This window comes from Labrus mixtus, chromosome 3, assembly GCF_963584025.1.
Source record: "Labrus mixtus chromosome 3, fLabMix1.1, whole genome shotgun sequence".
Lineage (NCBI taxonomy): Eukaryota > Metazoa > Chordata > Actinopteri > Labriformes > Labridae > Labrus > Labrus mixtus.
The window spans coordinates 11,032,349-11,044,640 of NC_083614.1; the positions used below are offsets into that span (position 1 = coordinate 11,032,349).

The following is a 12,292-nucleotide window of genomic DNA, read 5'->3' on the forward strand; positions in this document are numbered from 1 at the left end:
GAAACGAAAGAGGATAAGAGGAGAAGGAGTTAAAGGATCTACAAGGATGTGGAGGAGGAGAGTTTAAAAAGGATGGAAAATGGAAGGAGATTGCGACAGCTGTGGAGTGGGATTAGAAGGGGATAGATTAGCCTGAATGGAGGCCACTCACACTCACATGCACAACACTTTCTCTTTCACAGATCCACTATCACACACTCATGTACTATAAGCAGTGTCATGCACATTAAACATGCACAAGGTCATGCTTTCCCTCTATTTACACAGACAGGGACAGAGACAGAAAAACACTCTCATAAAACACACCCCGACGACACACTCCTCTCTCTACCAGAAGGATGTGGGCTCATTTCCCTCTACCCTGCCCCCCCCCCCCCCCCCCCCCCCTTTACAATCATCCTGCCCAGGGCCCGCAGGCTAACTCACCATCCTCAGTGGGCACATAGATGTTAAGATAGAGGCAGTCCTCGCTCTGGTCCTGGACGTATGAAGTCACCACATCGATGCTGTTTGTGAACCACACTGGCAGCATCACATCCGGCAGGCGGCCCTCCACAATGCTCTGAGGGCACACCGGGGCAAAGTGTGTGGCATTGCGGATCTCCGGCCAGGACACTGGTGGCTCAGGTGGTTGAAAGCGGCGCTCGCCTGTTGGAGGGGCAGCATAAGGAACACCCAGAAACTGCACGACAGGGCCCAGGATCTCATTGTTGAGCTCCTTCTTAACGCCGCGCAGCCTGCCATAGACGGTGGTGACCACTGGGTCATTCTCGTCAAGTTTCTGAGCCAACACGGCAGCCGGACACGCCTGCAGCAACAGCAGCCCCAACCATAGTAGAGAGGACACCCACCGGCAAGCGCCAAAGGAGCCAAGCCCCAAGTATTCCATCACCGTGCTCCTGTTCTTTGCCGTCTGAAGAAGCGAACACCCAGTCCTCAAATGGTGCCTCCACTGGCACATAGCTGCTACTCCTTTTCTGCGACTTGTTTGCGTCCTGTCTTGTCCTTTCCAAGTAAAAAAAATCTTATTTTCTATTTCTTACTTACGCCATGCAGATGCAAACACAGACACACAATCACACTAAAATCCCATTCACCCAGAGACATAAGCAGGTCGATAACTCCGGAGCAGACGGGGGGGGGGTCGAGGATACTAATGATCCTTTTTAAAATTCTGGCAGTGCAAACCATCCGGTGGAAATGAATGAGCCATCAGTTCCCTTAAGCTTGTGAGGCAAATCTGGGAAAAATATTCCTCACCAAATGGAAGTATATTCTTCAAAAGGGTCCTGTCAACAACCACTGCAATGATGAATAGCACTGTAAAGATACCATCTTCAAGTCCCACTTCTCAGAAGGTAGACATGCCAGTCAGTAACGAGGCTTTCCATAAATCCGAGGCGAGCGGACCGCCATGTTCAGCAGCAGAGGCAGGAGTAGCAGTGCAGTGGTAGCAGGAGTGTCGTCCAGTTCAAAGTCGTTCCCTGCAACACAGAAGAAAAAAACACAATCTAATAAGAGCAAATTACATCTCTTAATTTATTATTGCTTATTTTCACTTTCATTTCAGAAGATCAAAACAAGAAGCAGAAGGGCATTTTCTGTCTAACCCATCTGCACACACATCAGTCAATTAAAGAGGAACATGACGTCTATTCATAGCACATGACAGTCGGCAACGTTGCTCGACAAGCTACACAAGCAAGGTGTATCAGTATGCATGGGGACAGATGTTTGGTGGTTGTGGTGGAGTGTGACAGTTTAATTCAATACCCAACCCTTAACGAGGAGTGCCCTCCAGAGACACTCGGTGCTCAGGAGTGGGGATTATTCTGGGAGAGAGCCACAGACTTGGATGCACACTGCCAGCGGCAATACGACGCATGAGCCACAGGCATTCAGCATAAACTGGATATTGTGATGTGATTATGTTGTAAATGCCAAACGCTCAGTGCAGGTGTAGGAAGTGGTTTGACCTTTTATGGAACAAAGCAGGAAATCAGGGGGAAAAGGTCAAGGCCGTAGATGGGTGTGAAACTCGCCAGATCTCCAATAAAGGAACTTAAGCCCAGTTACAGACCTATAATAAAAGTCCCAAAGTACCCTCTTCTCCTAACCCATAGCCCAAAACCTGAACTGAACCAGACTCTTACACAGCCAAACGTCTATGATCAATCAAAAAATACGATCATGGTTTTTAATGGCATTAACAATGAATTTCAATAGTTAATCACGATAAATCACACTTTTTACTGCGTGCTTGAAACTCCTTTATTTTGCATTTTGAAACAGGTTGTGTTATCCTTTTATCATCCAAGCTACTGCACTTTGACTACAACACTTCTGGTGAGAGCTTATATAGGCTGAAAGTAATGCAACACAATATGATACAGTATGTGACACACTTTCCTTGATGCGGTGCAAAACATGTTCTGATAGAGACCACAAGTATTCTCCTACAGGGTGAAAAAATATATTTTCTCCCTGCAATTTTCTCCTCATTCTCTTCATACTAAAGCATCTGGCCCTATTTCACTGCTGTGCAAAGGGATCCACAGTGAAGCACAACTGTCATGGCTACTTTCCAACTGATACAGTGGTTATTTTTATGGCCAGTGCTGATGTTTGGTACTTCACAGATGTACCTGTGCCCTATATGACCACCAGTTGGGTTTGTTGGTCTTGAAGGTATATTATGCAAATAGTCAAACATTAGTATAGCAGATATCTAATATATCTATATCTATATATATATAGGTGAGTAATGCATTTTCTACAAGAGTGGGGGGGGGGGGGGGGGGGGGGGGGGGGGGAAGCGGTGCGCTGAGGGGAAAAGCTTTGTTTGGGTTTTAAGACTCTGGTGCTCAAGTGCAACAACTGGACATCTACTCTGGAAGACGCAAATTATACCTTTAAGAGGAGGCATGATGACATGTATTGTGGCTGCATTACGCATGGCAATATTTATTGTGCTATTAATGCAAAAAGAAAACATCAAAGCCCCAGGGTTAAATTGCTTTTAGGGAGGATTATTCAGATGGTAACAAATACTGTACATGAGTGGACTGAAAAGCCACTTACATACCACTTGTTACATACATAGTGAGGTGCTACAATGCACTGTGATAATATTGTTCCTGCTCTTGGAGCTCAAATGGAGTTGTTGATTAGATGGACTGAAAGAAAACAAGCTTTTCGTATCCCGGTCTTCTGCCATCATATTCATTTGTGTGGCCGTTCTAATGACCATGGACATGCTAATCATTACGTCATCCGTGGCCACCTCAGCTAACAGAGCTTTGTTGGATTATCACTTTTGCAAGTGAGGGCAAAAAAACTGCAGATGAAGGCCCACCACATACCCGAGACTGACACCAAGCTCTCTCTGATGTGAGCTCTCTGGTACACATGCACGTACATTAGATGTGCTACAAATACAGCATATACATACTGTACACTAGCAAAAACTACCAATATGAACACACCAATATGATTACTGATGTCCAGTGTGCATTAGCCTTGCTCATGTTCTTGCGGCATTAATTAAGTCCAAAAACAAAAGATTTGATGTTAACCAAACACAACTTATTTAATAGTACACTCTGACAGATCTCTTTGGCATGTCTGGAGATTTGAATAATCAAGTCACGCTGCTGTGCCTCTGGCAAAAATGTGCACAGTGTCTCTTTTTTTTAAGTGGAGATGCACTTAGTGTTCCCGCTGCAGAGGGATAGATGCAGCAGATATAACTTTAAAATCTGTGCGTCGCAGTGTTTCTGCAGTGTATGTACAGTACATGGGAACACTGGGAAGGAACGAAGTTACATGAGCCAATGTCTGGTCTGTTTTGAAAGGAATTGTTCAAATCTGCTGTATATTTGGTGATGTTCCAGATGCAGCATGTCTGGCTTTGAAAGGGAATGGGAGATGAAAACCTGATTGGCTTGTTTCATGTTTCACCCACAACACACCAAGGATAAAGTAAGAAACCGTATAGTTTATTTTTGTACTTTTTTTGCAATAGGAAAAAGGGGGTTTGAAATCCCCTTGATTCACGTCAGAAGATGCAACATATACCATTTAAATATGGCCCTAATTTTGTAAGATAAGTCTCAACATTTGTGCACGGCAAAACAACATTATATCAACTGGGGAAAGGGTCAATTCTGTTTGCAAAGTATAGCACAGGGAACACATTGCACTAGTGATAAAACATAAATATGCAGGGAAAAAAACATGTGCAGACAAGACAGCAAGTGACATTTTCCCTTTATGGAGCAGACAGCACATATCTTCAGGTGGAAATGTATGCAAGTGTATGTGTGTGTGTGTGTGTGTGTATTTCTGTGTGAATGTGGAACATGAAGGCTTGTTATCCCAAGTGTGTGTTTTTGTATTTGTTTTTTTATTTCACACTGCTTAGGAGTCAATGTTCCACCTGGATGAGCTCACCTTCAGATTTCATACACTGAGGAAATCCTATTTACCTGCGCACACACACACACACACACACACGCACACACACACACACACAAACACACACTGACATGACAAGTTGTCTAGTTCGGTAAAATAAAAACACTAGTCCTCACACACAAACACCTCAATAAGCTGAGACACCTTGAGGGAGATATGACATATTTACACACATACTGTACTCATACACTGAGATACACACATACGTACGAGCTATGGGCTAAAAGTAGCTTGTATATATTCCTCTATAGACACCGTATTCTAATGCAAACACACACACCCCCTCACATCCGAGACAGAGGGGTGAGATATGAGTGGCAGGTGGGGATGAAAAAATTAGCAGCAGGAGAACCATAATGAGAAGAAAGAGTGGGAGAAGACAGGTGGAGATAAAGATCAAACCAGAGGGTGTGATGAAAAGCTTACGGTCCTACTTTCTCTGAGTGTGAGAGAGTGTTGTTCAGCGTGCTCCACATGCAAACTGGAGCTATCAGAAACACGATAATATAAAAGGGGGAGACATACAAAAAGACTAATCCAACTGGGGTCCATGGAAAGTGAAATTGCAGAATATGAAGTATTTAATATATTTTTAGTTTAATTAAAAAATAACTTTTTTTCTTATACTATTTCATAGTTACTGTAACACTCTTAAATGTGCAGTATGTAAATTCCACAACCAGGGGGCTCTCATTCAAAACAAGAACAAAAGATGACGTCGAGGCTGGCGGGGAATCATGGGAGTGATCTCACTGCTACTCCATCCCCCACCCAGTTTAAAATGAACTCTGAGTTGACCGTAGTCAAGACGACCGCGCAAACAGTCCGGAGGAAGAGAACATTTTTACCGCTGAGCTAGTGTATCCAAGAATAATGTACATGGCGTTTTTATTAGTGACGTTTTTGTGGCGTTTTTAATCGTGACGTTTTTGTGGCTCGTTTTGTGGTTTGTAGAGTCGGTCGTCTCTCAACAGGAGAGACAACAACAGCTCCTGCAGCAACATGTCTGATGGGTCCTTGGGCAGGACACTTAACCCTGAATTACTCCCGCTGTGTCGTCGGTGGCGTATGAATGTGTATGAATGAGATTAGTTACTTCTGAAGGTCTCACTACATAGCAGCCTCTGCTATCAGGGTGTGAATGTGTAGGTGTGACCTGTGGTGTAAAAGTGCTTTGAGTAGTCAGAGGACTAGAAAAGAAATATAGTCAATTTACCATTTACCATTTATCACAGATACAGATACAGATACAGCAACAGTACGGCAGCTTTCAGTGGCAGTTCACGCTTGCTTATGTAACGGTCTTTGACGTAACATCTGGTGTTTCCAAGGCAACCATAAACATGTTGTTTCTTTCATGTTACAAATATAAAATTAATGATTTCTGAAATATTTGAGGTAATTTAAGTAATCAACAAAAAAATATAAATAAAATAGGTTTTGTCTAATTTTAATTAATTTAGATATTTGAATGTAAAAATGATAATAAAATTCTACATATTGTGAGTTGAAAACCGTAGTTTTCACACTTTTTTAACCCCTATTTCTAGACTCCATAAAAATTATTTGGACTAAAGATGACTCACTTCAACAATGATCTTCAGAGTGGCCTTTGAACATTGACATTAAAATTCAAATGTTGCCTGGCTTTGGTGTATTACATTGTTGTGCACTGCAGTTATTCAGGGTGACACACAGGTATAAGTATCCCAGCATTGAAGTCATCGTTATCTGCTTGGAATCCGATCGATAATGTTCGACTGTGAGGCTACACGGCCCTCATCAGCCTGTGATTGAGCTTGATTAACAGGGAGAAGTATTTCCTTCATCAGCCTTGACTGTCATTTTTTTCTGATTGCTGAGAAAGTGGAAACATCACAAGTCTGAAAGCCTGTTGTGTTGCCATGACAAACGGCATCATGTAATCAATCTTAGCTCGGGCATAATTGCACATTCAACAGGGTTTTAAATGTGTCGACTATGACGGATGTTTCTTTTTTTTCTTTCTATTTTGTGTTACCTAAAAATTTACTGATACAGCAGGGATATTTGGGCTTGAAACGTGCAGCTAACCCATCCCTAAGTTTATAGATCTGTCCACTCCTTCTTGTCGTCCAGCTATCATGATCAAGACAAGAGACTATGCCCACATTTTCATTTGGCTTATACAGCTCCAATCCTTTGTTAATGCTCATAGCAATACACTTTCTGTGTTTTTCTGCCCTCTGTCTCTCTTTCCTCGGGATACATGCATGCTCAGGTAACCATGTGGATATCATATTATTGTATCCGTACCATAACATATCGTATCCAATGGTATTGTATTGTTCCAGTATCGTATCCTAATGTATCATATCGTATCATATCATACCAGTTTCAAATCAAATATATTTAATGAAAAAATACAAAAAAAACAACAACTGGGGGATTGAGAAATAATATTTAAAACAATGATTTCAAAGTAATAAGAACATCCTTCTGACTTGGTCTACCTGCTGTGTTTACATGTGAAGACCTCGATTCTTCAGTGATTATCAAGTGTTGTAATTCTGTTTGAAGTTAGAGGAGAAGTGGTTTTAATGAGCAACACTGCTGCACCACATTACTGTACAACAAAAAAAAAAAACACACTGAAGAGACAGAGACAGATTTCACTATACAGGTACAAATGAATAGACTTGGCATGCCTTGTATCCCAGAGCTCCAAAAACAGAAATGACAAACAGTGCACTTGGCAGAAACACACAGGTGTGACACAACCCTGCACTGATTAGACATGCAGCGTGAACCCACACACCTATAATAAGACTCTTTTCACACAAGGTTTGTTTGAGTCAAACATAATTGTCCTCCCCCTCTCGAACACTGCTGCTCTGCGTTCACTCTTGTTTACTGTTGTTTGGGATAGCGGCGTGCTCTGATAATGCTTCCTGTTTAAAGCGCTGCTGTTTATCGACATCAGAACAAAAAGCATCCAGACACAAATTGAGGTGTACAAAAGGGAAAATGGAAGAATCCACCTGCAAAAGTTGCAAGGAAGTATTCCTCGCTTCTACTTTGTTATCAAAGATGTGGCGTCATTTTGGCTTATAACAATGTTTCTGTTGATATGTTTACATGAGTTTTGTCTTAAAGCCTGAAACCTGACTTGAAATATTAAAAATCATTAAGCTTCTACAAAAATCAGAGTGAAAATAAACATTCAGAACTATGAGAAAACCTCGTTCAAAATCGGCTTAGCCCAACAATAATCGCCCCCCATTCATTTCGCTGCTCAAAGCGTCCTGGGATACCTGACCCACGCTAACGGAGCTAGCAGCGTCACTTATACAAGATAATTTCTCCCTCGATGTGTCAAAATTGTGACAAAAATGTGATTGAATAGAGACCCTAAATTCCACGAGGAATCAGCGGAGGTGCACGGTTCGACCCGCTGATCTGTTGGCTTTCAGTGGGATTTCCTATGCTTTGTTTTTCCCCTCTATCTATGTTATCCACAGTCCCTCCCTCCCCCCCAAGTAAAAAGCCTTTGTCTCATCCTCGACAGCACTCTATCCTTTGAAGCTCACATCAATAAAATATTTCACATGATCAATGAATATTTCCACCTGCGCAACATCAACCAGCTCCGCCCATCTCTCACACCTAACAGCACCGCCATCCTTGTCAATACCCTGGTCGCCTACCGTATAGACTACTGCAGCTCTCTCCTCTCTGGTCTACTTCTCAAGCTTCTCCATAAACTCCAACTGGTTCAGAGCTCAGCTGTCCAGATCATCACCAGAACCCCCTCCATAGATCACATCACTCCTGTCCTTCAAGAACTCCACCGGCTCCCTGTCAAATATCCCATTGACTTTAAAACACTTTCAAGGCACCTCCATACCTTTCTGATCTCCTTCACACCTACACACCCTCCCGGAGCCTCCGTTCTGCCTCCTCCAATGCTCCTCACCACACCTCCTGCCCGCCTCTCATCAGTGGGGTCTAGAGCCTTTAGCCGTGCAGCTCTGGAACTTTCTCCCACAAACAACCTGTGACATTAACTCTCGCCCCACCTTCAAATCACAGCTCAAAACACACGTTTTTAGATTAGCCTATTCTGTCTGACCACACCCTTCTTACTATTGCTGCTTTTGTTTTTGTGTAGTTGATTGTGTTCTTTTTTTTTTTTTACTTCCTGTTTTACTGCTGTGTCTGCAAGGTGACCTTGAGTGACGTGAAAGGCGCCCATAGATAAAATGCATTAATACTATTATTATTATTATTATTATTATTATTATCTGCACTGTTCAGCACTTTGGATCAAATATGCTGTCTGTGAAGTCCTTTATTATTAAAGTTGAGTTGTAACAGTCAAATGTAGACTTTCACTTATTGTGATTATTTGCTGAGTAAAATGTTAATACCAGCTGTTTTGTTTTGTCTTTTCTGACACATACCCTGTGGAAGCGGTTATTCTGTAGGCATTAAAAAATATGAAATAGTCAATCTCTTCGCTTGTGGTCTTTTTTGCTTTTGTAGGTTATAAAGAGAAATTGGTATTAAATTCAGTCTTTTTCAGATCCAGCAAAAAGCTCCTCACAGGAGCATTACAGAAGGGAAACTTGACTTTATAATGGACTCAGCTGCATAATGCAACCACACATCGCTGCATGGTAGGCAATAGGCTCCTTCGCTTCACATACTAACACCTTCAAGAAGCCTAAAAAACATGCACTTCGGAAGTAAAAGGCTGGATTTTGACTTCTTTGGCTAGGGAATCCAGGATTACACATCTATATCAGTGTCAGTGTGTGCGACACAGCTGAGTCCCCGTGTGCTTCTTCTTAACTCGGCCGAGGTTTAGCACTGCTGTGAGATAAACAGCAAACAGGTACGAGAGAGAGAGAAACGTGGGATAAAATACAGTGAGGACACTTTGTGAAGGTGTGCTTTGTGGATGTCATGTTTCAGCGCATATATCCAGAAGCTATACTTAGCATTCTGTCAGATACAATATGGTGGTGTTAATGTCGTCAAATGTTGTTTGTAGTGTGTCAAATGCATAATAAATAAAGAAGAATGCAATTATACCAGTCCATGCTTACAGCTTCATTATACTCTTTTTTCTCCCTAAGACCATCTGTTTGTGTCTCTCTTCATCACCATCACTAATCTGGTTATAAATCTCAAATGTCGGTGAATGGATTTACACAGATACGCACATTATTAGGAGAGATGGGGTGCGGTTGTTGAAGCAGCCACAGATCTTCCTCCAACAGTTTTCAAATGAATAAAGTTGGAGAAAAAGACCCAATAAATCCTCTTTTTTTTTGTAAACCAACAGCCTCACACAGAGTTTCATACCTGCTGTTATATGAACACCCATGTGTGTACGCACAAAATAACAAAATCACACCAACTCATTGATGGCAAAAAAACTGCAAGTCATTTAATTTCCTGTTTCTTTTCTCTCAGGCTGCTGCTCCAATCATCTTTCAAAAACATGTAAGCACACACACACACACACACACACACACACACACACACACACACACACACACACACACACACACACACACACAGACAAATGCACGCACACACAAAAAACAATAATCTTGCAGAAAGCTGCAGAATCTATACATCAGCACAATCGGTAAAAAGAAAATCATGAAAAATAGAATAAACCCAATGTATTTTTACTTTTGCTTGGTCACATGTGAATTGATTTAATGTATCCAAACTCAACAGATAGATTGGCTAAATTAATAGCTTCCTTTTATTACGACTATGAGAAACAGCATCATGTAAAATAATGTTCGCTGCAATGTTGATGCTAGAGGGTAAAAACCGCCTTGAAAAGTCAGCATATTTTCTTATTTGTTCAGGGACACGGAAGAATTGCCCACTAAACCTCTTTTACTTTTAGCAAACTGAAGCATGCTAAATGGTCCCTTTGGATCATGTCAAACCAGGAAACCCGAGGAAGATACCCATTTGTTCTGTTCATCGATAAAAATGTTAACAACTGTTTCAAACACAGAGGGCGGTCAGAATTGGAAAATGTACAGTATGATGCCACATGGATTATCATGGTGAATAATAAGCATACGTGGTGTTTACACTGCATGTTTTGAGATAAAGTTCTGGTAAGTGTTCTTAATTAAAATATTATGACTGTTGATTGAAAAGTCGAGAAAAACTGATGGTACTATCAGACCCCCAACATTGGCGGAGAAACCCAAACCTGAACACCATGCACAGTTTAATGCCCTCAATTTCCTTTGAGTTTACGACGATGGTGACAAACACTTTTTTTTGTTTTTATTTATTTTAAATAGACAATTATTAGTTTGTGGTTGTTCACATTGGTTTGAGGCAATGGAAGTTCAGCTGAAAAAGGCTTTAACCATCCATCCATTAGCTATACTGCTTTTTCCTGTTAGTGGTCACGGGGGTCTGGAGCCGATCCCAGCTGTCATTTGGTGGGAGGTGGGGTTACACCCTGGACTGGTCGCAAGTCAATCACAGGGCTGACATATAGAGACAGACAACCTGCCACACTCACATTCACACATACAAGCAATTTTAGAATCACCAATTGACCTAATGGGCATGTTTTTGGACTGTGGGACAGTCATAAACTGATGACGGAGGCTGCTACCTAAAGTGCCCAGCTACCCATCAACCTCAATCATGCAATCACACGTCTTGCTCAAGGACAATTCAAAATGTGGCTGCAGGAGCTTTGGATGGAACCCCCAACCTTGTGTTTGAGACAACCCACTTTACCACTAAGCCAAAACAGCCCAAAAATCTATCTAGAAAAATATAAAAACAATGTTGTCTAGTGCGTGCAGATGGCAGATCGCGTGTCCTTTGAAGAGAAGTTAAAAGTTCAACCATGACACAGACAAACAAAATGAAACAGGGCACAGCACATAATCACACATGTGGGAAAACAAACAGACAGAAAGTACAGCAACAAACACGAGCGCAAAGGATTCCTTCGTTTGAAACAATGCTGAGATACAGAAATGCATGAAGCATTGGACAGTTAGTAGAGATAGTCTGGAAGTGGGCGGTGGTTCAGTTCAGCATCAATGTCATATGAGATGGTAAACAGCCAGTAAGGAATTTAGAGATTAAAAAGGTTCAAGTGTTTCATGAAGCTGTGCCAGAGAAGATCAACCAACTTTGTTATGGAGAATACAAAGATGAGTGTCATGGGGATCTCCAATTATCAAGTTTTAAAATATTTAATATGAATCAGAAGCATGTCTGTAGATTATACCTATAAATACCGGCTTTAACAATACTGTTCCTACACGTAAGCGAGAAGCTGGATCTTTTTGAATTCACAAATGGTGATTGAATTTTCCATAAGGTGTTTAAACATGAATGATAAACCAAATCACTCAACATTGCCACTGTTCAGTGTAAAAAGAGGAAGGCTGTTTAAATGTATAGAGTATAAGATTGAAGGATCAGTAGATAAGTACACAATGGTATCATCTGCATAAAGATCTATTTAGGTATTTAATATGCAAGGACTTAAGTTATTTAATGAGCTGCACAAGGATTAAAAACGAGATAGTGTTTATTCCTGGAAGACGGCAACAGCTGAGGTCCTAGTTTAGATAAGTGCTTCATGAATCGAGGTCTGTCTACCAGCGTCTGACAATGAAGGGATTTAGGAGGCTTTAAGTATAAGAAATACAATTCTCCAACCAATGGTTACTGGCGAGCATCACTTGACTCCCCCATTATTTTTTCTTTATGAATGCAGTAGTTTACCTCAAGACTTGTTAACACATTTGATATTATGTTTTTT

The 12,292-nt window shown here is 41.4% G+C and overlaps 1 protein-coding gene across 1 annotated transcript in view; it reads right to left on the reverse strand.

Annotated features, from left to right (window-relative positions):
- LOC132958416 (neuroligin-1-like) overlaps positions 1–12,292 on the reverse strand; it is a 155,979-nt gene that overhangs the window by 116,832 nt on the left and 26,855 nt on the right. Inside the window, exon 2 of the mRNA XM_061031233.1 lies at positions 427–1,484. Within this exon, the coding sequence (XP_060887216.1) occupies positions 427–961 (535 nt within the window). The 5' untranslated portion in view covers positions 962–1,484. The remainder of the gene's footprint in view (positions 1–426; positions 1,485–12,292) is intronic.